A 27,421-nucleotide genomic window follows, 5' to 3' on the forward strand; every position below is an offset into this window, starting at 1 on the left:
AGGTATAAAACTGTTGTAAACATTCACATATAGGTTTTTGTATGAACGTAAGTTTTCATCTCTCTCGGATATGTCCAAGAATTGCAGTTACTGGGCTGTATGGTAAGCACATTGTTTAGTTTTGTAAGAAACTACCTTACTCTTCCCATCAGCCATGTGTGACTAATCCAGTTTCTTTGAATCACCAACATTTGGTGTTATCACTGTTTTTTATTTTAGCCCTTCTGATAAGTATATAGTGATATCTCATGGTTTTAATTTACATTTCCCTAATGGCTAATGTTGAGCATCTTTCATGTGCTTATTTGCCATCTTTGTATTTTCAGTGAAATGTCTCTTCATGTCTTTTGCTCATTTTCTATTTGGATTATTATAATTTTTTTTTACTGTTGAGTATTGAGACTTATTTATATAGTTTAGGTACTAGTCTTTTGTCAGATATGCAGTTTGCAAATATTTTCTCCCAATCTATAGCTTATCTTTTCATTCTCTTCAGAGGGTCTTTTACAGAGTAAAGGTTTTTAACTTTGGTGAAGTCCAATTTATCAATTTTTCCTTTTTTTTTTTTTTTTTGAGGAAGATTGGCCCTGAGCTAACATCTGCTGCCAATCCTCCTCTTTTTGCTGAGGAAGATTAGGCCTGAGCTAACATCTGTGCCCATCTTCCTCTGTTTTGTGTATGGGATGCTGCTACAGCATGTCTTGATGAGCAGTACAGAGGTCCCTGCCCAGGATTCCAACCTGTGAACCCTGGGCCGCCAAAGTGGAGCTGATGAACTTAACAACTATGCCACTGGGCTGGCCCCTCAATTTTTCCTTTTATGGATTATGCTTTTGGTATCATGTCTGAGAACTCTTAACCTATCCCCACATCCTAAAGATTGTCTTCTATGCTTTTTCCCTAAAGTTTTATAGTTTTACATTTTTACATTTAAGTTGAAGGTCCATTTTGTGTTAATTTTTGTGTGAGGTGTGCAGTTTAGCTTGAAGTTGATTTTTATGCCTATGAATCTCCAGCACCCATTTCTTGAAAAGGCTGTGTTTTCTCAATTGAATTGCTTTTGCACCTGTATTAAAAATCAGTTGGGCATATTTGTATGGATCTAATTCTGTGTTGTCTATTCTCTTTCATTGATCTGTGTGTCTGTCCCTCTGTAAATACCACACTGTCTTGTTTACTGTAGCTATATAGTAAGTTTTAATGTCAGGTTGAGTGATTTTTTTCTCCTTAGTTCTTTTTCAAAATTGTGTTAGTTATTCTAGGACTTCTGCCTTTCTATATGAGTTTTAGAATAAGCTTGTCCATATCTCCAAAACACCTTGTTGGGATTTTGATAGGAATTGCTTTGGACTTATATATCAATTTGGGAAGAACTGACATTTTTAGTATGTTGAGTCTTCCGATTCATAAATTTGGTATGTCATTACTTTAATTTAGATCTTTGGTTTCTTTTCATCAGCATTCTATAATTATTGGAATACAGATCCTCACCATGGTTTGCTATATATATGTCTAAATATTTAATTTTGGAGCAATTATAAATGATATTGCGTTTAAGTTCAACTTCCACATGTTAATTGTTAGTATATAAAAATGTAATTTTGTGTGTGTGTTGACCTTGTGTTCTTTGACCTTGCTGAACTCAGTTATTAGTTCTAGGTGCTTTTTGGGTATATTCTTGGGGATTTTCTACATGGAAAATGATGTCACCTTCCGATAGGGACTGTTTTATTTCTTCCTTTCCAATCTGTACATCTTTTTTTTCTTGCGTTATTGCATTGGCTAAAACTGCCAGTACTGTGTTTAATAATAATGGTGAGAGTGGACATCCTTGTAATGTTCCTGATTTTAAGTAGAGAGACTTCAGTCTTTCACCATTAAATATGATATAAGATGTAGGTTTTTTATAGGCGCTTTTTATCAGATTGAGGACATTTCCCTCTGTTGCTAGTTTGCTGAGAGCATTTATCATAAATGGGTTCAATCAGAGAAGCAGAACCACTAGGAGATACACAAACATACATTCACACAAAGATGGGTTACTGGTATTTGAACTGTATTTGTAAGGTTGTTCTCTTCATATCTGATGCTGGGGTTTGACATTCTCAGGACAGACAGTTGGGAAAGGAAGATGGTTGTAAATTGGGGGTAGGAAGGACAAGCTTGAACCCATGAAAACAAAGGTACTGTGTCAGTCCTCATTGTCTCCAGTCTTATCGTTGTGGGTGTTCTATAGGACAAGCTGGCACCCTTTGTCAGGGACTTAAACACACAATTGGCCAAGTATTCCAAGAAGCTAAAAGAGGATCCATGGGAAGGTGGGACAGTTATGGGCCTGAAAAGTGAGTGGTGGTTCATTCCTGTGTCCTGCCAGACAGAGGCTCTCTCAAGTCTCCTGCCCTGTTTTCAGTGTTACTTATGAGTACTTGGTGGGAGCTCATGGAGAAGAGCTGCTGACTGAATGCAGACTCTGCTTGTGTCGAGGATCCCAGAGATTCTAAACTGTCTCTCTAGCCCACAATTGGCCTTTAAGCATTTGTTTGAATTTTCACTGTTTTGTTCTTACACACTTTGATGGCGTTTCTTTGTCCTGTGTTCTGTCACAGATGAAACAGTTCTATGTTCTGTCTGTCCTTGGAGGAGTTTAGTTCTCCTGGTTACTGGTAAGATGCCGTGAGAACCAAAGAAGAAGATTATTTCAAGGAGACAGCAGTCAGCTGTGACAAATAATACTATAAAGTCATGAAAAAATGTGTCTTGAAAGAGATCATTGGATGTACTGATAACCATGATTTCTGAAAACAAAACTAATGGAGAGGAGGGGGCAAAAGGAACAATGCGGGAAAAGGAAGAGCTGGCAGTGAGCTAGAGAAGGCAGCGGATATAGATGACTGGGAAGTTCGGCATTGAAGAGAAGTAGCTCAAAGAGACCATAGAGTCAAGTAAAGTGAAAAATTTTGTTCAAGTGCTTTTCCAGTTCTGCTTCTCGGTATCGTTAGCCTTATTCTTTTCCCTTAACCAGCTCGAGTTACCTCAAGTCCTTAATGAAGTTGTTTTTAAAATCATTTTCTCTCTTTTTAGATAATATTATCTTAGAACAGTCCCACTTATACATAGGGAGAGTACTAGTCTTAAGTATCTTCAGTTTATTAGGCACATCTATGAGTTTTGCTTATGCTAATTAATTTACTCCTGACAATTAACCTATAAAGTTGACAGTATTGTTCCCATCAAATATAAAACTTTTATAAACATAAAACTGAAGCTCTGAGAGAGGTTAAGTTTTGCTCAGCGTATGTATGGTGTGTTCCAAGTTAGATATGTAAACCTAGGTCTAACGTTTCTTGTCCCAAGCATCCCATGGTCTAATAAGGGAGTTAGGTATGTGAATAAATAAGTTACATAGCCATTAAAAATGAGCAATGGTCTATATTGTCATTGAAAGATGTTCACCCTGTATTATTGAGTGAAAACACGTTATAGAGCAGAATGACTATTACGATCCCGTTCATTTATTCACTGATTCAGCAAATGTATGTTGAGTGCCTACTTTGTGCTAGGCCCAGTTCTAGGCACTTAGGATATTCGAGTGTGAACTAAAGAGTGTTCCTCTTTCTATGGAGCTTATAGTCTATTAATGTAGAATAGAATGTCAAAGTAGAGATGAAATTATAAGCAGCAGCTTATAGAAAGACTTGCAAGAAAGCTTGCAAGAAAGACTTGAGTAAGAAGCCACAATGATAGGTAAATTCACCCATAACAAGTGTATAATTGTTGGGAGACAGTTCTCCATGGCTTATTTGCATTTCTACATATCTCGTGAGCAGAGGCACCTGGCTACTTTGTTCTGGACTATCTTTTCGAGGATGTTTATATAGGGAACAGCCTTGAAAGATATAGTATCTCTCTCTGGGGCGGAAGGCAGATTTATTTATTGTCCTGTGTAATAAAGATAATGTTTCCCTTTGGGACAAAGTTCAGGCAGGTTTGCTTGATACAAGATTTGGGTTCCCTCAGTTCAGTGTTCCCCAGCTGAGATTCAAACCCACTGCAGGTACAGTATTCACCCAGGCTGCTCTGCCTTGCCCCATGGGAATTGGGGGACAAAGGGAACCCATGTGAACCTGAAGCTCATACTACTAGAGTAGAAAAATCCTTTGCCTCTGACTTGTGAGTCTTGTCTCTTCTGCCGGCATCCAGGAAATGGTGGCAGGTGACTTGTTAGCTTGCAGGTAGGCCAGACTCTTCACAGTTCTTGATAACAGGTATGAGTTTATTTTTATTTTAATTTGAGGGGGTCAATTTTTTTAACTTACAGTTCTTATTCTCTGGTGGCGATCACCTCCTATTTCTTGATGTAGTGCATTTAATTACTAAAAGGGTAGAGGAGGTTTACCCTAGTTTGTTCTAGAAGCACATTTTATGGGATGTGTGGACGAAACAATCAGTTTGATCTCCAAAGTCACGTACAAAAATATCATTCTGGAGCTATCTATTTAACTGTTATGTCTCAGTGCATGTTTTTATGTACAAGTTTCATATATAAGAGTTCTTGCTAGAAGAACTAACTTTGTCTCGTGTCCCACCACCATTTTCTCTAGAGAGAAATGGCTAGAGCCGTGTTTTCAAACCCAGATTTTAAAAATTTGGAAAAAAAAGTTTTTAGTACTTTTTGTTTTAGTATTCTAATGAATTTTAATTGCTGTCATGTTGTTAATTGGAATATTTTATTTCTTAACTCTTAGTTTATAACTCAGTAGGATTACCAAGCCTGCTGTTGGCACAGAGGAAAAGATTTTTAAAAATTTTTTATTGGTCTACTACAGTTAGCATCTAAAAGCAAAAATCTGATTTGAAAAGTTAATATTAAAGTACAACCTAGTTCATGAAAATACTGAATTTCTGTAGGTTGTTTTATTCTAATAAATTTAAGAACCATAGAGCATTCCCCCCACGCAAAAAAAAAAAAAAAGAGATTCTTTAACCCATATGTTCATCCTTTACCTAGCCATCTTCACAGTTATAATCAAGGGGAAAGAAAGAAAACAGTTTGGCTTCAAGAAGATTTTGATCTTTACGTTGAAGGGCAAGAAAACATAATGGAGAAATCTGTCCTTTGTGACAGTATACAGAGAGCATAGTCAAATTTAATTTTATTTGAGATCTCATCAGCCTGATTACTTAGCTAATTGTCGGTCTTTGTCATATTTTCAGCTTCCTTTCATTACAGCTTTTGAATAAACATGAAGCTTTTTGGTTCATCTTTGGTAAAGATGATTCATTTCCTAAAAGGAAACATATTTCTCTTTTTCAAAGAGGGAACTTATTCTGTTTTTGCAGTATTATAACTGTTCTGCTATTGATGGATATTTAGGCTGATTTTATTTTTTTGTTGCCACATTTCATCATTGTAAAATGGACTTTAAAATATTTTAACATTTCTGAAATTCACGTGTTTAAAAATACATGGCATCTTACAAAATACTGTTTGCCAACCTCTTTAAGATTGAAAACCCTCTCTCCCACTTCTCTGCTTTATTTTTCCATATAGCACTTTCACCAAGTGACATATTGTTTATTTTCTTTCAGTAACCTCACTAGAGGGCAGGGATCTTTTCCTGTTTTTTGTTTTTGTTTTTTTTTTACCACTATATTCCTAGCTCCTAGAACATCGCCTGGAATGGGGTGAATACTCAATATATTTGTTGAGTGGATGGATGAATGAAGGGAACAATTGAGTGTTTACCGTGGTCCTAACACTGTGCTAAGCCTTTTTTGTCCTTGAATTGCTTAATCCTTACAATAATCACATGAGGTAGGTAGGTGATAACGAGGGCTAAGGAGGAGGTTAATTTGCCCAGTATCACTCAGTTGAAAAATGGAGGAGTTGAAATTAGGGCTTGAATCTATCTCATGCCGGATCCTAGCATCTTAACTTCAGTGTTACCCTTTTCTCAGCAATAAATTGTATGATTTATTTAGTTCTTTCTTTCTTTTTAAACAGGCAGAAGAGAATTTATCCAAAGATTAAAACTTGAAGCAACCCTGAATGTGCATGATGGCTGTGTAAGTAATAATTAATTCTTAACTATGAAGGACTTTAATACTAAGTGTTCTAATGTTTGATGAAATGTCCTAATCCTCTCAGAAGAGATTGTCACTAACTATAATAAAATGGGAGAATAGAGTTTTACATTGAAACATGAAAATACATTTTGAATTTAGAAAAGTATATGGGAGATTTTTTAAAGTACAAATGGGTTTTCTAATGTTATCAAAAGGCTTCCATCTCTTTTGTTCTACTGATACTGCTGTTGTGAAGGTCACTTGTGATCTTCGTGTCACCAAATCTAGTGGTCACTTCTGAGAAACTTTAGACATTGGTTGAGTACCTCTTTTCTGAAATATTTTTTTCTCTCGGTTTCTGCTAATACCATACTCTCTTGGTTTTCTTTCTCTGTCATTGACTTACTGCATCTTCTCTCTCTTCTTAGCTCACTCCCACATATTGACCTTCAAATGTTGGATGTACCGAGACTCTGTCCTGGTTCCTCTCATCCTCTTTTCTTTTCTTCTCAGCTCTAGGTGACCCTGTCCAGTTCCATGGCTAAAAAAAATATGACTTCCACCTCTCCACTTCTTCCCAGAACTCCAGATTCATATGTCCAACTCTCTAGTTAACATTCCCAGTTGCATGTCTGATAGGCACCCCAAATTGAACAGGGCCAACCGGAGCCCTTTTCTTTTTAATTTTTATTATGAAAATCTCAAACATGCTTTTCATATACTCATCACCTGGATTTAGCAGTTATCAAGATTTTGGCACATTTTCTTTTTCCATTTCATTTTTCTTTTTTTTTCCCTTGCTGAAATATTTTAAAGCAAATCCTAGATATTATATCATTTCACCCCTATGTGTAGCCTATAAGCAATGGTCATTTTCTTATGTAACCAAAATGTCATTATGTAATTTAACAAGATTGATGATATTTTTGATACCATCTAATACACAGTTCATAATCAAATTTTCCTCATTGTTTAAAAATGTTTTTTATAGTTTGTTCAAAAGAGGATGCAGGCAAAGTCCATACCTTCATTGCTATGCCTCTTAAATTTTTATTAATCTAGAGCAGTCTTCTTCTTTTTGGTCCCTGCCATTGACTTGTTACAGAAACTGAGTCAGTTTTCCTATAGAAGGTCCCACATTCTAGGTAATGGTTTGTTTTCTTGTGATATCATTTAACTTGTTTCTATATTCTTTGTATTTCCTGTAAATGGAAGTTACTTCTAGAGATTTGGTTAGACTCAGATTCAACTTTTTGGGCAGGAATATTTACAGATGATACTATGTGCTTTGTATTAAATCGCATACAAAGGCACACAGTGTTTCATTGTCTTACTTTTAGTGATGGTAAGATAGATATAGGATTCAAGTGGCTAAAACAAGTACTTGGTTTTCACCCCTACATCTACAGCTTTCTACATCTCAGTAAATAGCACCATCATTCATTCAGCTATTTAAGCTAAAAAGTTTTAAGTTATCCTTGATCTCTCTTCCTTTAACTTCCACATCTAATCTATCTATCTACTCCAGAATATATCTGGAAGCCATCCACTTCTATCTCTGTGCTACCACCTAATTTAAGCTATTTTCTTCTCTTGCCTGGACTACTGCACTATCCTCTCACTTGGTCTCCTTCATTCCACTTAGGTCTCCTGATTATTCCACTGATTCATGCAACATACAGATCCTAGATTATGCATACAAATCAGGTCATGTTACTCTTTTATATTATTTCCTCCTGTTTTCCCCCTGGGGTGTAAGATGTGCAATATGGTTGACAAAGGCAGAAGGGTTGAGAAACATCTTTATCAAACAAGCCCTGTGGTCTAAATCTGCTAGGCTGGTTTTTGATACCTCTGAGAGTCAGTGGACAAGTAAGGGGTAGCAATTACTGAAAATCAAAGTGTATTCATTTACATTCATAAAGATGTATTATTCCTGTTACATTGGGATACCCTGTTTCATTACAGGTTACCTCAACAGTGTAGTTTTAAGGTTTTTTTTTTTTTTTTTTAAGAAATTGAAATACTAAAACAAATAAAGAAAAACAAACCTAGAGTTTAAGGCCAAGGAAATCTGATTCTAACAAACACTTCCTGATTTTGATCTAGGTGATCCATGGATCATACTTGGGAAAACACTGCTACAGCTGTTCACTGAAAACATGAAACTAGGAAGATCACATGGAAAGAAATTACAAAGTCAAAAGAGGGGCTAGGCCCTTACTCTAAGGAACCCAACATTTAAAACTTAAGCAAAGAGGGAAAAAGTGTCTATAGTCTTAAATGGTTATCTTTTTCTTGTCCACAATTACAGAATTATAATTATGCTGTAAATACAGTTTAGGTATATATTATTTATTTTAAAACTTAAAATCATTTTTGGGGGGAAAGGGATCAAAATAACAAATGCACATGGTTAAAATGGGTTATAACAAAAAGTAATAGATGTGTCCCACTCTCCATTATTCCTTTCTTATTCTCCAAAAGCAACCTCTTTTAATCTTTTTTTTGTTTCAGCTCTTTTGGTGATTTCTTTCATGTCTCTACATAGTATTCTTATAGTGGTCTTTCTTAATTGTTAACTTTGGACATTGTCTATTGATTTCCTGTTGTAATAGAGGAGGATTTAAGTTATTTTTGTGACTCTCACTTTCTAAGATTTAGGCTTCTCAGAATTTTTGTGTTACTGTTCTCAGCCTCTCCACTGGTCACTTTAACTTTAAACAACATACGTCAACATCCTTTTGTTTTTCTCTCTTGTGCACAGTATCCCTTGAGTCCCCATTCTGTAAGATAGAGACGTTGAATGCTTTCACCCTTCGTTCCACCACCTTCTCTTTCTGGTTCACACCTCTGTCAGGTGTACATGCTTTTATGTTGTCAATGTTGGTTGCGTTTACCCTTTATTCTGTAGCGATTGTTACCTTCTGTAATTTGTCTATGTATTTTGAAAGTTGAAATTCAGTAAACAATGTTAATAAGTCTTATACGTGTATGTACTTTTCTTAGTTTTTGTTAAACTCTTCAACTCTGTAGGAAGAAAATTTATGAAGAAAATTATGTAACCTATCATCTGTTCATGACACTCAGCTGCTCAAAAGTCTCCAGGGAGTTTCCAGCTTACTTAGAGTCAACCCAGAGGCCTGTTGCTTCTGACCCTGTGTGATTTGGTACTTGCCGCCTTCTCCAGGTTCATCCCGTACTTCTCCGTGATACGTGTTTGTTCCAGTCACACTCATCTTTTTGCTTTTCCTTAAATACACTAAGTACGCCTTATATATTTTATGCCTTGTACCTAGAACTCTCTTCCCCCACATATCTGTGAAGCTTACCTCCTGATTTCATTTAGCTTCCTCCTGATTTCATTTAGCTTTCTCCAAGCATTACCTATCAGAGAGGCTTTCCCTGACCACCCTCAAGAGCTCTCCACCCCTGATCCACATCTTTGTTTTTTTTTCATAGTCAGATCATATCACTGACATTGTAATTATACAAACACATTTATTTGTCCATAGTCTGCACACCTGCCCCACTCTGTCCCAGCACACTGGACCAAAAAAATATCTTGAGAAATGTATTGTCTTCATCTAGTGTCAAGAGGAGTACCTAGCACAGATGTGGTGCTTAGGAATTGTTCATTGAAGAGTCAAATTGTGTGTTACATTTTTTACCTTTATTTAAGAACCTAAGGTCAAATCTTTCTCTCTACCCAAAGGAGAATTTTCTAGTGTTAATTTCAAATGGATTCTCCCATAATGTGCAATTGCCTTGATGGTATTCTCAAGTTTTTGCAAGCTGTAGATTCTATATCTTCCCATTTTTAAATTTACTTTCAGGCTTTACTGAGTATATTCTCAAATATTTTTCTAAAGATGAATGGAATGTAAACTTTTCTTACAAGCTTAAACATGTTTTCTGCTTTCACACTATTTTTTGAAACATTTTGTTCTTATTTCTATTTTGCATTTAATTTTTAAAATAGGTAATACCTTCTCATGGTACAAAAATAAATTATATAAAAAAATGTACATTGAGAAATATGGCTCCTGCTCCTGTTCCTGTCTACCCTATTCCTTTCTGCTCCCTTATACACGTAACCCACTTGTTTTAGTTGCTTGAGTCTCCTTCTATTCTATTTTTTCCTTCTTTTTGGAAATATAGTTCACATATAACGTTGTGTGAGTTTAAGGTGTACAATGTGATGATTTGTTACACATATATTGTGAAATGATTACCACAATAAGGTCAGTTAACATTTCCATCACCTCGTGTAGTTACCACTTTGTTATGGTGGTGGTGGTGGTAACATTTAAGATTTACTGTTTTAGCATCTTTCAAATATATAACACGGTCTTGTTAACTGTAATCACCATGCTGTATGTTAGATCCCCAGAACTTATTCATTGTTATAACTGGAAATTTGTACTTTTTGAACAAAATCTCATTTTCCCTACCCTCCAGCCTCTGACAACCACCAGTCTACTCTCTGTTTCTATCAGTTGGGCTTTTTCAGATTCCACATACAAGTGAAATATCACTTGTATGTGTTTGTTATTCTCTATCTGGCCCTCAGGGTTGTTGCGAATGGCAAAATTTCCTTTTTTTTTTTAGTGACTGAATAATATTCCATTGTGCAGATATATATATGCGCACACACACCACATTTTATTTATTCACTTGTCCGTTAGTGGATACTTAGGTTCTTTCCTTGTCTTGGCTATTGTGAATAATGATGCAGTGAACATGGGGGTACAGGTATCTCTTCAAGATAGTGATTTCATTTCTTTCAGATATATACCCAGAAGTAGGATTGCTGGATCATATGGTGGTTCTATTTTTAATTTTCTGAAGAACCTCCATACTGTTTTCCATAGTGGCTGCACCAATCTACATTCCCATCAACAGGGCATAAGGGTTCCTCCGTATCCTCACCAGCACTTATCTCTCATCTTTTTGATAATAGCCATTTTAATAGGTGTGAGGTGATATTCCATTGTGGTTTTGATTTGCATTTCCCTGGTTAGTGATGGTGAGCACCTTTTCATGTACTTTTTGGCCATTTGTATATCTTCTTTGTAAAGATGTCTATTCAGATCCTTTACCCATTTTTTAATTGGATTATTTGTTTTTTTTGCTATTGAGTTGTATGAGTTCCTTATGTATTTTGGATATTAACTCCTTATCAAATATATGGTTTGCATATATTTTCTCCCATTCTGTAGTTAGCCTCTTCATTTTGGTTGTTTGTTTCTGAACATTGGTTGTTTCTGTTGTTGTACAGAAGCTTTTGAGTTTGATGTAGTCCTGCTTGTTGATTTTTGCTTTTGTTGCTTATGCTTTTGGTGTCATTTCCACAAAGTCATTGCGAAGATCAAGGTCAAGGAGCTTTTCACTATGTTTTCTTCTGGGAGTTTTATGGTTTCAGGCCTTATGTTTAAGTCCTTATTCCATTTCGAGTTCATTTTATTTCTTTTGCATGTAAACATTCAGTTTTTCCAACACCATTTATTGAAGAGATTATCCTTTCCCCATTGAGTATTCTTGGCTCTTTTGTTGCAAATTAATTGACCTGCATGGGTTATTTTCTGGACTCTATTCTGTTCCGTTGATCTATATATCTGTTTCTATGCCGGTACCATACTGTTTTGATTACCACAGTTTTGTAATATAATTTGAAATCAGGAAGTATGTTGCCTCCAGCTTTATTTTTCTTTCTCGAGATTGCTTTGGCTATTTGAGATCTTTTGTGGTTCCATACAAATTTTAGGATTGTTTTTTCTATTTCAGTGAAAAATGCCATTGGAATTTTGGTAAAGATTGCCTTGAATCTGTAGATGGTTTTGGGTAATATGGATATTTTAATAATATTAACTCTTCTCATACATGGATATGTGACATCTTTCCATCTATTTGCGTCTTCTTCAGTGTCTTTTTATCACTGTTGTATAGATTTCAGTGTACAGATCTTTCACCTCCTTGGTTAAATTTACTTCACCTCCTTGGTTAAATTTATTCCTAAGTATTTTACTGTTTTTGATGCTATTATAAATGGGATTGTTTATTTCTTTTTCAGAAAGTTTGTTAGTGTATAGAAATGCAACTGATTTTTGTGTGTTGATTTTATATCTTGAAACTACTGAATTTGTTTTATTAGTGCTAACAGTTTTTTGGTGGAGTCTTCAGGATTTTCTGTATATAAGATCATGTCAACTGCAAACGGAGACAGTTTTACTTCTTCATTTCCAATTAGGTTGCCTTTTATTTCTTTTCTTTGCCTAAATGTTCTGGCTAGGACTTCCGTGTTGAATTAGAGTAACACGAGTCAGCACCCTTGTCTTCTTCCTAATCTTAGAGGAAAAGCTTTCAGCCTTCACTGTTGAGTATGATGTTAGCTGTGGGCTTGTCATATATGGCCTTTATTATGTTGAGGTATGTTCCTTCTATACCTAATTTGTTGAGAATCTTTATCATGAAGGATGTTGAATTTTGTCAAATGCTTTTTCTACCTCTATTGAGATGATCATATGATTTTTATTTTTCATTCCATTAATGTGGTTTATCACTTATTTTTTTTTTTTTGAGGAAGATCAGCCCTGAGCTTACATCCGTGCTAATCCTCCTCGTTTTTTTTTTTGTTTGTTTTGTTTTTTTGCTGAGGAAGACCGGCTCTGAGCTAACATCTATTGCCAATCCTCCTCTTTTTTTTTTTCCCCAAAGCCCCAGTAGATAGTTGTATGTCATAGTTGTACATTCTTCTAGTTGCTGTATGTGGGATGTGGCCTCAGCATGGCCGGAGAAGCAGTGCATCGGTGCGCGCCCGGGATCTGAACCCCGGCCGCCAGTACTGGAGCGCACGCACTTAACTGCTAAGCCATGGGGCTGGCCCTCACATTTTTTGATTTGTGTATATTGAACCATGTCTGCATCCCAGGGGTAAATCCCACTTGATTATGGGGTATGATCCTTTTAATGTGCTGTTGAATACGATTTGCTAGTAGTTTGTTTAGAATTTCTGTATCTATATTCATCAGGAATATTGGCCTGTAGTTTTCTTTTCTTGTAGTATCCTTATCTGGCTTTGGTGTCAGGGTAATGCTTACCTCAGAAAATGAGTTTGGGAGTGTTCCCTCCACTTCAGTTTTTTGGAGGAGTTTGAGAAGGATTGGCATTAATTCTTCTGTGTGTTTGGTAAACTTTAAAACCTGTGAAGCCATGTGGTCCTAGGCTTTTTTTGTGTTGGGAGGTTTTTGATTACTGATTCAATTTCCATACTCATCATTGGTTTATTCAGATTTTCTAATTTTTCATGGTTCAGTCTTGGTAGGTTGTATGTTTCTAAGAATTTATTCATTTCTTATAGGTTGTCTAATTTGTTGGCGTATAATTGCTTATAGTAGTCTCTCTCCTGATCCTTTGTGTTTCTGTGGTATCAGTTGTAATGTCTTCTCTTTCATTTACAATTTTATTTTTTTGTCTTCTCTTTTTTTTTTTTTGGGTTAATCTAGCTGAAGATTTGTCAATTTTATCTTTTCAACAAACCAACTCTTAGTTTCCTTGACCTTATCTATTGTTTTCTAGTCTCTATTTCATTTATTTTTGCTTTGATCTTTGTTATCTCCTTCCTTCTGCTAATTTTGTGCTTAGTTTGTTTTTCTTTTCCTAGTTCCTTGATGTGTAAAGTTGGGTTATTTATTGAGATCTTTCCTTTTTCTTAATGTAGGTGTTTATTGCTGTAAACTTGCCACTTAGAACTGCTTTTGCTGCATCCCATATGTTTTGTTTCCATTTTTGCTTGTCTCAAGATATTTTGATTTCTTCTTTGACCCATTGATTGTCCAGAATTGTGTTATTTAATTTCCACGTGTTGGTGAAATTTCCAGTTTTCCTCCTGTTATTGATTTCTAGTTTCATACGATGGTGGTCAGAAAAGATATTTGGTATGATTTAATTCTTTTAAAACTTGCTAGTACTTGTTTTGTGGTCTAACATGATTTATCTTGGCAAATGTTTTGTGTGCATTTGAGAAGAACGTCTGTTTTGTTGCTGTTGGATGGAATGTTCTACATGTGTCTCTTAGATCCATATGATCTAAAGTGTAGTTCAAGTCTAATGTTTCATTGTTGATTTTCTGTGTGGTTTATCCATGGTTGAAAGTGGAATACTGAAGTTTGCTACTATTGTATTGTTGTCTGTTTCTCCCTTCAGATCTGATATGGTCATTCTTTTTAATTTTATACATTCTAATAAATATCTAGTGATATCACAGTATGGTTTTAATTCCCTGTCATATCTATTTTTACATATTCATCTGTATCCCACAAACTTCCTAAACTCACTTACTAGTTCCAGTACTTTTTTTTTTTTTAATTCTATAGGACATGCTACAAAAACAATCATGTCCTATGAGAATAAAGATAGTTTTACTTCTTTTCCTGTCTGTACTCCTTTTATTTATTTTTTCTTGCCTTATTGCCCTGTCTTGTACTCTAGTACACTTGAATACAAGTGGTGAGAGCAGACGTCCTTGTTTTGTTCTGGTCTTAGAGAGAAAGCATCTAGTCCTTCATTATTAAGTATGATGGTAGCTGTGGGTTTTTCATAGGTGCTCATTAGCAGACTGAAAAAGTTTCTACTTTGCTGAGAGCTGTTATTAGAAATTGTTGCTGGATTTTGTCAGATGTCTTTTCTGCATTTATTGCAATGATCATATGGTTTTTATTTTTTAGTTTAATATCATGAATTACATTGATTAATATTTGAGTGTGAAAGCATTCTTGTATTCCAGAGATAAATCCCATTTGGTTATAATGTATTATCTATTTTTCTATATTATATTGTTCAATTTGCTAAAATTTTGTTTTAGAAGTTTTCCGTATACATTAAGGATATTGGTCCGTAGTTTTCTTGTACCAATGAGTTGGAAAGTATATTGTCCTCTTTAATTTTCTGAAAGACTTGGTACAAAATTGTTGTTATTTATCTTTTTAAATGTTTAGCAGAATTCACCAGTGAAGCCATCTGGGCCTGGAGTTTTCTTTGTGAAAAATTGTAACTACAGTACCTTAAAAACTGTCTTGAGTGAATTTTGTTTACTATGTGTGTTTCAAGGATTTTCTCAGTTTTATCCAAATTGTTGAATTTATTGACATAAAGTTGTCCATAATGCTCCTTTTTATGTTTAGATATTTGTAGAATGTATAGTTAGTGATATGACCTTTCTCCTTCCTGATATTGGTAATATGTCCCCCTGCCCCCTTTTTTTCTTGATTAGTTCTGGCTTGAGGCTCATTAATTTTATTTGTCTTCTCAAAGAACCAGCTTCTGGTTTCATTAATTTTCTCTGTTTTTTGTTTTCTGTTTCATTGATTTCTGCTCTGATATACGTTATTTCCAGTCTTCTGCTGACTTTGGGTTTCGTTTGCTGTTCTTTTTATAGTTTTTTGAGTGGAAGCTGAGGTCATTGATATGAGATCTTTATCTTTTCTAATATAGGTGTTTTGGTGCTATAAATTTCCTTCTAAGTACTGCATTAGCTGCAACCCATATATTGAGATATGTTATATTTTTATTTTCATTCAATTCAAAATGCTTTCTAATTTATTTTGAAATTTCTTCTCTTTACCATCTGTTGTTTCATATTTTCCAAACATTTCTTTGGGTTAATGATTTCTAATTTAATTCCATTTTGGTCAGAGATCATACTTTGTATGACTTGAAGTCTTTTAGATACATTGAGATTTGTTTTATGGCCCATAAATAAATATTTTCTATACTGGTAAATATTTCTTGTGTACTTAAAAGTAATGTGTATTCTGCTGTTGTTTAGTTGTTTCAGATGTGATAGTAAATCTGGTCCATGTTATTCCATCTTGACTGAAAGTCGAAGTCTAATTCTTTTTCTTTTTAATTTAGATGTAGTTCACATAACCATAAAATTCACCCATTTTAAGTGTGTAATTCAGTGTTTTTTTTAGTATGTTTATAAAGTTGTAAAGTTATCACCACTATCTAATTCCAGCATACTTCTGCTGTCTGAAAAAAATGGTCCATACCAATTATCATTCACTCCCATTCCCCCTCCACCTAGCTATTGGCAAGCACTAATCTACTTACTGTCTCTGTATAGATTTGCCTATTCTGGACATTTCATATAAATGGAATCATACACTATGTGGCTTTTTATGTCTGACTTCTTTCACTTAGCATAATGTTTTCCAGGTTCATTCATGTTGTAGCATGTATCATTATTTCATTTTATGGCTGAATAATATTTGATTGTACGGATGTTTTGTTATGAGGAAATGGGCAGTCACGTTTTGTTATCTATTCATTAGTTGATAAATATTTGAGTTGTTTTCCCTTTTCGCTATTATGAATAATGCAGCTATGGACTTTTTTGTACAATTTTTGTGTGTCATATGTTTTCAGTTCTCTTGGGTATATACTTTGTTGTGGAATTGCTGGGTCATAGGATAACTGTTTCAGTTTTTGAGGTGCTGCCAAACTGTTTTCCAAATAACTGCACTATTTTGCATTCCTACCAGCACTATATAAAGGTTCTAATTTCTTGACATCCGTACTAACTCTTGTATTTTCCAGGTTTTTTTGTATGTCTGTTTAAATTGTTATAGCCATCCTAATGGGTGTGAATGAGTAATTCATTGTGGTTTTAGTTTTCATGAAGATTTACACCTGTGTTTCCTTCTAAGAGTTTTACAGTTTTGGCTCTTACATTTAGATCTTATTCTTTTGTCTTATATATCCAGTTGTCCTAGCACCATTTATTGAAAAGACTATTCTTTCCCCATTGAATGATGTTGGACCCCGTGTCAAAAATTACTTGACCATAAATGTAAGGGTTTATTTCTGGACTGTCAGTTCCATTCCATTGATTTATATGTTTGTGATCATAACAGTACCACACAACCTTGATTACTGCAGCTCTGTAGTAAGTTTTTCTAATTCCTTTTTAGGTGACCTGGTTTTATGTCTCTGGTTATAAAATGAATTAATTAAAATAAATTTAAACAATACAACTTAAGAAAGACTCAGATGTTTCGTTGTGAATTTACAGAGCATTGTGTTTACTACATAGCAGTCAGTATGTATTTTCAATAAGTAAATTGGTAAATACTCTTTACTGTAGACATAACCTCTTTAGTGATGTAAATTTTGAACCATCAATTAAGTGAAAGATGAGATACTTGTTTTTATGTCCAGTTTGCTTAAATTTCTTTTTTGCTTTCTTTTAGGTTAATACAATCTGTTGGAATGAGACTGGAGAATATATTTTATCTGGCTCAGATGACACCAAGTTAGTAATTAGTAATCCTTACAGCAGAAAGGTAAAGTGGTTAAAAAAAAAATCTATAATTTAATGAGAGAAAAAAAATCAAGAAGTTGAAAATCAAGAAATTGTAAATAATCGTGGAATGGGCATTTGTAACAGGATATCCTTGTTACTTTGCTAAAGTTTGTTATATAATTCGACAGTTATTACCTGCAGGTCTTTAGTTGCCTTAGGAGAACGTTAGATTTCATTTGGCCTTTTGACTCTAGAAAATTTAAATATGCTTCATTTTATCCATGTGGATAAAATTGCGAAAAGTGGCATTATCTTAACCGTTCTTTGTGGGGGAAAAAGACAATGTGATTTTTTTTCTTTTACGCTCACAGAATCTAATCTTCGGCCATTAAGCAACTGGATTTTATCACTTTACAGGCAGTGGCTGGGTTCTAGTGAAATTCTTCATGACATCCAGTTCAATAAACGGGAATATCATATTGAGTTTTAATTAGAATTATATTCTGGTTTTTTCTTTTTTTTGCTGAGGAAGATTCACCCTGAGCTCACATCTGTGCCAATCTTCCTCTATTTTTTTTAGTATATGGGCCACCAGCACGGCATGGCCACTAACAGAGCAGTGTAGGTCTGTGCCCGGGAAGTGAACCCATGCCACTGAAGCGGAGCGTTCTGAACATAACCACTAGGCCACTGGGGCTTGCCCTATGTTCTGATTTTTGTTGACTGTTTTCTGACTTTATATATAGTCATGCACTGTATAATGACATTTTGGTCAACAACAGACCGCATATACAATGGTAGTCCCATTAGATTAATACCATATAGCCTAGGCGTATAGTAGGCTATACTGTCTAGGTTTGTGTAATTACACTCTATGATGTTTGCACAGTGACAAAATCACCTAACGACGCATTTTGCAGAATATATCCTTGTTCTTAAGTGACGCATGACTCTATAGAGGACGTATACAACTATTTTTATATCAGTGAGAACATGGTAGATTGGCAGACCAAAGTCTAATTTAATAGTAGCAATCTTAACAGAATCAGTTGTTCATGTATTTCTTATTTTTCCACATTTAAACAGTTAAGATATTTAAATGAATGTTTGTGGTCCTTCAGCCTTAAAAAGAGGTTCATGTTGAGACTGTCCTTGATTAAAAGACAGGTCATAATTTTATTTCAGAGATAGCTTTACTTAATTGTGCTGACTTAGCAGAGGGAAACTTGATGTTTTCGAATCCTACTTGTTTTAGGTCTGTAATTACTAGGACAATCTTTTTCTTACAATAGAGAAAATTTCCTGGAATAATGTATATGTGGAATGCTTTCTGATTATCATTATCAGAATTATAACACTTACAGTAGTATACAAAGCACTCATACCAATGAAATAGTTTGTTTGCTTTTGAAAAGAGGCAGAGCTTCACTTTTTTTTTCTTTTTAATCGTGGTAAAATACACATAACATAAAATTAACTATCTTAACCATTTTTAAGAGTTCAGTTCAGTGACATTAAGTGCATTCACATTGTTGTGATATCATTACCACCATCCAGCCACAGAACTGTTTTCATCTTGCAAAACTGAACCCTATACCCCTTAAACAATAACTCCTCATTCTTCCTTTTACTCCCAGCCCCTGACAACCACCATTCTGCTTTCTGTCTCTGTGGATTTGACTACTCTAGGTACCTCATATGAGTGTTTATACAGTATTTGTCCTTTTGTGACTGGCTTATTTCACTTAGCATAATGTCCTTAAGGTTCATCCATGGTGCAGCATGTGTTAAGATTTCCCTTTTTAAGGCTGAATAATATTCCATTGTATGTATATACCACATTTTGTTTGTCTATTCATCTATCAATGGACACTTGGGTTACTTCTGCCTTTTGGCTATTGTGAATAATACTGCTATGAACATAGGTGTACAAATACCTCTAGAAGTCCCTGCTTTCAATTATTTTGTGAATATACCCAATGGAATAATTTTTAAAAGGTCCTATTTCTCCTTTATTTGCTTATTTGTAAAAAAATGACAATCACGTTTCCCAGTAGAATATGTGTATTTGAAAAGTGATTACTTTTCCTCATTTCCAGTTTGAGACATGATTAATCAGATAATACTTTTAAAGATTTTAGGTATAACAAGACTTTATCTTTTTCACATAGTGCTTTTAATAGATCCAAATTTGCTATTATATAGGAATATTTTTTTATTTTAGAACACTGATGGTTCATTACATAGGAAGATGAAGTTTTTGATCCTGAGTCAAATATTACCTTTTCTTATTTGACTGATTTTTAAATCCTGTGAGTTCATGGGAAGATTAATATATTGCAAATAAAAGTTTTGAAACACTTTTTTTTTATAGATTTAAGAGAGTGGAGGTGTTTGTTATTAATGGTATCATATCTTAATTATATATATCATAGTTCTCAAATATATAAAAAAGAGAAGTTTCTTTTTTCAAAAATTATGGGCTAGTTTATTTGGACCAATCCTCCCACAGCTAAAAAATGTTTGATTTAAATACTTGAAAAATTGTCCTAAAAGTAACAAATAACTGCCTTGATAGCAAGGAATTATCAATCCAAAATGGAAGGGAGAAGGTGAATCCAGAGAAGAGAGCATGGAAGCTACTTTTGCCCTGAAGATATTTGTCAGTCCAAGCATATATAAACTTTAGTTTTGATGGCTTTGAAGGCCATGGTTGGCAGAAACAAAGCTCAGGACCCATATCAGGTGTGGATTCCAACAAGAGGTTTTCCACCGTATGCTGGGACCCCCAAAGGGCCACCTCCTCAATGTATAGATGAAACAGAAGCAAGTTAGTGCTCAGGTAGCCATGTGACATCTTCTGTAAAAGAAATCCTGAGTGTATAGTGTATGCAAAATTTTTCTTGATTTGGCCTCAGCCAGTTACTTATAGTTTTCAGAACACAAAATGTTGTTTCTTTATTCTCTGTTTTGGCTTGTCCTCTTATCTCTTCGTGTGATGTTCTCCTGCTTTCCCGTGCATCTCCTACCTCCTTGGCAAATTTAAATTCATCCTTTAAGTCTCAGCTCTTATCTGTGATGTATCTCTAGCTTCCCTAGGCAAATGTAGGCACTCATTACTCTATGTTCTCATTGTACTTTGTGGATAACTCAATTATTATATTGTATTATATTTGTTTGCATGTTGCTCATCATTAGACTATAATTTCTTTGGGACAGTGACACTTTCTTTTTCCTTTTTGTTTCCTCAACACTTTATAAATTACCTGTCATGAAGTAGGTGCCCTATAAACATTAGTAAAAGAAAGGCAAAGAATTTCTATATTCAGTGCCTTAGATGGGTATGGGTCAGGTTTGGAGAGGGATGATTTTTACCAGGAGATTGAAAAACCAGTATCTTCTGTCTGGATACTCTTGGACCAAGCTCAGTTTTGGAAGGGTTATATATGACATGATGAAGGAGGAAAGAGAAAACTGCTTGGCCGGCTAGATTACCCAAAGTAACCTGATGATTAGCAAAGTGATAGGTGTTAGAGCTAGTTCACTTTCCCGTTTATTACTAATTGCAGTTATCAATATCATTTTCATCTCAGATTAAGTTACTCTGCCAACTTTTACCTCTCTAGGGCACTATTCTTAGATGTTTTCTGAATAAGTATTATAATATAGTGATGCAGGGAAAGCACGAATAAGAAAATAAATCCAGCTATCAAAAACTGGAACTGTTTGCAAGTGCACATGATTTTTTTTACCAACCTTATTGCTCTTTACCTCTAGTAGCATGCATGCTTGTATTGGTTATATAGATTCATTTTCAACAATTAAAAACAAATTCCAACCTTTGTTGAAATTACTAACTGTATACACATGAGTATTTGTTCTTCCAACAATTATCTATTAATAAATTAGGGAGAGAGTGGTACAAAATGAAGTTAGCATGGTAGGCGGGGGTCAGGTAGGCTATAATAAGGAGTTAACATTTTAGTGTGATTGAAATAGACAGTCACTGGAGTGTTTTAAACATGCAAGTGATATGATTTGCGTTTTTTTTTTTTTTTTTTTTTGTGAGGGAGATCAGCCCTGAGCTAATATCCGTGCTAATCCTCCTCTTTATTTTTGCTGAGGAAGACCGGCTCTGAGCTAACATCTATTGCCAATCCTACTCCTTTTTTTCCCCAAAGCCCCCCAGTAGATAGTTGTACGTCATAGTTGCACATCCTTCTAGTTACTGTATGTGGGATGCGGCCTCAGCATGGCCGGAGAAGCAGTGCGTCGGTGTGCGCCCGGGATCCGAACCCGGGCCACCAGTAGCGGAGTGTGCGCACTTAACCGCTAAGCCACGGGGCCGGCCCCTGATTTGCGTTTTTAAAAGATAGCTCAGGCTGCTGTTCAGAGAGTAGAGTTTGAGTTACATCAGAAGTAGGAGGCCATTGAAGTAGTCCAGGTGTGAAAGGATGACAGCTTAGACAAAGATAAAGACGTTGAAGGTGGTAAGAAGTAATTTGGAATGTATCTTGGACATGGATTTACTGGTGGATTTTTATATAGTGGATGAGGAAAGAGCAAGAAGAATTCCTTAGTTTTTGACTTGATCAACTGTGTGGGTGGATATTGGTTCCACTGAGATGGGGAACACTGGAAGCGGAAAAAGTTTGGAGATGGGCATCTGAAGTCAAGAAATTCATTCAAAAGGAAAGTCTTCAATTTTTTACTCTCTAAATCTTGACTTCTTTAGTAAAGAAATCATTTTCAATTTATTAATGATATGTGATAGGTTCTTGCTTGTGTTTTTGAAGCTGTACATAAACCTGTTAAATGGAGATAAATCACAGATTATTAAGAATGATGTCTGCTGTATGTGACTTACTCAAAGCCAAAGGCCTATCAGACTAAGAAACCAATAGACACACTGTATGTAGTGATTTATATGTAGTTAGCTACTTGATAAACCATGCTAAAACATCTGACAGTTAAAGGCCGTGATACCTATCTTGTTTAAAGGCTTTACATTATTTTCAGTGTTATTTCTTGTACCTTAATCTGCCAGATCTTAGTGCCTTACACTTGGGGAGAGGAATGCAAGATTTTAAAACATTTAACAGACAATATTTATTCTCTACTGGCTTTGGTTGATGTAGGTGCAGAGACTCCCCCCCTTTTTTATTTGACTCTAATTAATCTGTGCATTAAGAAGACTTACAAAGGAGTAGTTTATGGTCCTCAGCAAATAAGGATTTTGGCCATAACCCTGTAACCTAGGTCTTAGATAAAAGGAGGTAACTTACATACTTAAACTGGTCAAGGTAAATATTTGCTGATGTTTATACCAGATTTATGTTGTGATTTGGTGTAGTACTCTCAGCTATGAATTTGGCAGTTAGTGTTATACAGTAAATACTTAAAATCAAACCCAAAATAAAGTTGAAATATATTTTCCTAACTTTGTTTTAAAATTTGAAAAAATAATACAAGTATCCACAAATAGATTTTTTGTTGTTGTTTTTGGGAGCGGGAGATTGTCCCTGAGCTAACTTCTGTTGTCAGTCTTCCTCTTTTTGCTTGAAGAAGACTGGCCTAAGCTAACATCTGTGCCAATCTTTCCTCTGTTTTTTGTGTGGGTAACCACCACAGCATGGCTCAACGAGTGGTGTAGGTCTGTGCCTGGGATCCAAACCCGCGAACCCAGGCCGCCGATGCAGAGTGCACCGAACTCAACCACTACACCACCAGGCTGGCCCCACACAAATAGATTTTTTTAAAAAAGCATTTGAGAGTAAGTTGGAGGCATAGTGCACCTCATTCATAAATACTTTGGCACATATCTGCCAGGAACAAGAACATTATCCTATGTAACTGTAATGCAACTATTATGCTCAAGATATGTAATATTGAATATACAGTGTTTCTCATTTCTTGCAGAATCCATATTTTCAAATTTACCTACTCACTAAAATTTATGTGTAACTCCAAAATCAGTACTTCCAGTGCTTTCCTTTCCTGGTCATTCATGGGCATGCACATGTGCGGAGTGGCAAAAACTTTAAGTTGCCCAACACATCAACACCCAGGTTCCAGCTGAGATCAAACAAGGTGACATTCTGCCTTCTTATTTCAGCTCTCGTACTGTAAACATACTGTATACTTTTCTTGATATATTTAGTGTCACATTTTTTGCATCTTTGTGCTTTTTGTTGGTGATTTTGCTGTCTAAAGTGGCTCCCAGTTATTGTGGTAAAGTGTTATCTAGTGTTTCTATGCACAAGAAGGCTATGATGTGCCTTATGAAGAAAATGTTAGATCAGCTTCACTTAGACATGAGTTACAGTGCTGTTGGCTGTGAGTTCAGTGTTAATGAATGAACAATATATATTAAATGAAATGTCTTTAAACAAAAACACATAAAACAAGGTTATGTATTGATCGGTTGATGAAAATGTTGTGACCACAGGCTCACAGGAACCTAACCCTGTATTTCCCTAGGAGCAGCAATTCAGTACTTGCTAATTCAGTGCTTGTGGTGACTTCAAACAATTACTGTGACTAATGAGAATTGACTGGATGCCATTATTGTATACATGATATCTATAAATATGATTTTGTATATTACCTATATACACGCATAATACATGTACATATATAGTCCATACTCAAAGTGCCCCATTTGTTTCAGTAATGTTCTTTATCATTGTCATGCCCCTTTCAATCCAGGCTCTAAGCCAACATCACACTTTTCATTTAGTTGTTACATTTTCTTAGTCTCCTTTAGAACAGTTAGTCCAACTTTTTGATCTTTCATGACATCAATATGTTAGTTGTTTTACTGTTGTGTTGACATATCTGGCCAGTTGTTTTATAGAATGTCTCTCAATTTGGATTTGTCTGTTTTTTCATAAGTAGATGAAAATTAAACATTTTTGCTAAGAATTTTCCACAGGTGATATTGTGGTACATGATATTAGTTAGTCTTCTTATTGGTGATAAGTTTGATCTCTCCATTGTCTAGGTACATTTACCCTGTGAAATTAATAAGCTATCTGTGAGGTGGTATGTTGAGGTTGTGTGAATATTCTCTTTCATAACAATCTTTCATACAGTGGTTTTAGTATTAATTGATTCTTGCCTGAATCAGTTGTTATAATGTGGTTACAAAATAGTGATTTTTAATTCTGTCATTCCTTCTACATTTATAAATTGACGTTATTCTGTAAATAAGAGCATTTCCTTTGTTCCTGCCACCTTTTTGAAAAAACTACTATAGGATTATAGATTTTAATTTTTGTTCAATATATTATAACTTATCACTGATATTCTTTTTGATGCTCACATTGCCCCAGTTTGTTAAGTAGGGCATTTCAAGCCCACGTTGTGTCTGCGTTTTGACATATTCCTGGCTTTTTTGAGCACTTTTTTTTAAGCCCACCAGATATCCCCATTGTGTTAAATTCCCATTGTACATATGTTGTGGGGATGTACCATAATTTCTTCAACCAGTCTCCTGCATTTTGCTATTATAAATAATAACTCAGTAAATGTGCATTTTTTTTTTTGTATTGTTGGAAGTGTATTTTCAAGGTAAATTCCTAGAAATAGACTTGTCTGGTCAAAAAGTAAACTCATTTTGTGAGGTATTGCTAAATTCCTCTCCATTGGTCTTGTACCATTGAGCACTACCACCAGAAATGTTGAAGAGCCTGCTTCCCTATAGGCTTCCTTATATGGTGTGTTGTCAAGCTTTTGAATTTTTGCTAGTCTGATAAGTGAGAATTAGTATTTCAGTCTAGTTTCAATTTGCATTTCTCTTATGAATAAAGTTGGATGTTTTTTCACATTTTTAGGGCCATTTGTATGTCTGTTTGTGTTCTATCCAGATCTTTTGCCCAATGAAAAAAAATCAGGTTTTGTCAGTTTTTTTTCCTCTTAACTTTTAAGCACTATTGGGGCAATTGGTCATTTATCTGCAAAATATGTTGCAAATACTAAAATATTTATCTTAAACTTTATTTCTGTCACAGAAATTCTGGTCTTTTAAATATAATTAAGGAATTGGATGTTGAGACTTCTGTTGTATCCTCATCTGAACCATTTCTTTACTTTGATATTATGATTCATTTAAATTTACTTTATTTCTTCACCTTGAAATGAAATAACTTAAAATAATCATCTAGTAAACAGTTTCAAAAGTCAATCAAGATAGTCCTTTCTTATTTACTGAGATTTTATGAATGAGTCAGATACACCAAATAGGTAGAAATATGCATATTTTATTTTCATGGCACTATTCCTATTGATGATGCTCAATCTTCACATCTCAGAGGGGGGAAAAAAGGAAATATGTGAGATTCTGGTATCTTTTTTTCCTAATTATAATAGTTTGTAATCAAATGATAATTTTTCACTGAGATGAGGATGTTAATGAGAATTTATTCCTGGCTATAGTTATGTTTTCTTTCTAGGAAATAATAGATTACCAAGAACTACTTTTTCTGTGTGTTTTAGGTTTTGACAACAATTCGTTCAGGGCACCGAGCAAATATATTTAGTGCAAAGTTCCTACCATGCACAAATGATAAGCAGATTATATCCTGCTCTGGAGATGGAGTAATATTTTATACCAATGTTGAGCAAGATGCAGAAACCAATAGACAATGCCAATTTACGTGCCATTATGGAACTACCTATGAGGTACAGTATTATTATAATTACATATATGACATATATGTGTGTATGTTTTTCTGTGTATGTATGTGTAGATGTGTGTATGTACATATGTGTATATTTGTGTGCATATGTACACATTTATGCATATGTAGTCAACTTATTGACAGAATATCTAGATTTCAGTAAAATATTTGAGAAATGTATCTTGATAAGCTTGTGAATAAAGTTAAGAAGATGTGAGTTTGTAATTGCTTGAGCAGCCGTGCTCTAAGTAAACAGTTGTCAGCCTTTAAAGATGCTTCTGTTTTTGTGCTACATGGGCTTTAACCTCTTAGACACTTTATCACTGTCTTGCGTAAAGTCATTGCTGGCATGCTTATCAAATGTTCACATGTCAGGAGGAGCACCAGTACACTAGACAGAAGAATCAGATTCCTAAAGGATATTAATAAGCTCAATCCCTGAACTGAATTAAATGAAGTGAAATGAATTTGACTCAATCATACTGCTTTACTTGGTTCAGAAAAATTGCTTACTCTTCAGAATGTTCTTTTAAAATCTTTTCATGTCATTTCTCTGTATCAGATCATTTGTTGGTTTCCCATTATTTGTGTTAACCTGGTATATCTTTTTCCATCATTTGAATTTCAGTTCTTCTGTATCCTCATGTTTTGGTGTGTATTTATATAAAAATAGTATTATATAGCTGGATTTTATTTTCTTATCCATTCTCATGATTTTGGCTTTTAACGGGAGATTTTAATCGAATTATATTTATTGTGAGTACTGATATATTTGGATTTATTTATATATCTTCTTACATGTTTTCTATTTTTTAAAAAAAATTTTCCTATATTAATTCTTTCCTCCTCATTTTGCCTTCATTTTGAATTGCTTGAGGGTTTTGTCCATTTTGTTTCTGCTACTCGATTGGAAGATAGACATGCATGTTTTACAAGAATAATTAACAAAGTATACCGTCAATAAATACCTCGGTTCTTCTTCTGAATCAAACACCTTAGAACATTATAATCTCTTCATCCCTTGTCCAATTTTATATGCTTGTATAGTTCAGAATTTAGTTATATCGTATTTTTCCCTCATGAATTAAATATTATTGTTGTTTCATTAGTGAGTATTTGTTTAGATTTACCTACATATTTACCAATACTTTTGGCTCTTCCATCCCAGGATTTCCATGTAGGGTCATTTTTTACCTAAAATACATCCTTTACCAATTCCTTTAGTGAGAGTTTTTTGATAGAAAACAATTTTACTTTTCTACTTTCCTTTTCTTTCCTTCTCTTTTTATGCTTTTCTGCAAAATGTCTTTTATTATTATTATTTTTTTTGGTAAGGAAGATTAGCCCTGAGCTAACATCTGCTGTCAAT

At 34.7% G+C, this 27,421-nt stretch overlaps 1 protein-coding gene across 8 annotated transcripts in view; it reads left to right on the forward strand.

The window, feature by feature from the left end:
• Positions 1-27,421, forward strand: part of DCAF6 (DDB1 and CUL4 associated factor 6) — a 136,116-nt gene that overhangs the window by 8,156 nt on the left and 100,539 nt on the right. For 7 of the 8 annotated variants that reach the window (XM_087437618.1, XM_087437604.1, XM_087437586.1 and 4 more), the window contains exons 2-4: positions 6,005-6,066; positions 17,319-17,411; positions 25,868-26,053. In XM_087437618.1, the coding sequence (XP_087293744.1) occupies positions 6,005-6,066; positions 17,319-17,411; positions 25,868-26,053 (341 nt within the window). Of the gene's footprint in view, positions 1-6,004; positions 6,067-16,842; positions 16,919-17,318; positions 17,412-25,867; positions 26,054-27,421 lie in introns of those variants that run through there. The other variant, XM_087437611.1, reaches the window with a different exon arrangement.

The sequence above is a fragment of the Ceratotherium simum genome, chromosome 2 (genome assembly GCF_057802395.1).
Source record: "Ceratotherium simum simum isolate JZ-2026a chromosome 2, ASM5780239v1, whole genome shotgun sequence".
Taxonomy (NCBI): Eukaryota; Metazoa; Chordata; class Mammalia; order Perissodactyla; family Rhinocerotidae; genus Ceratotherium; species Ceratotherium simum.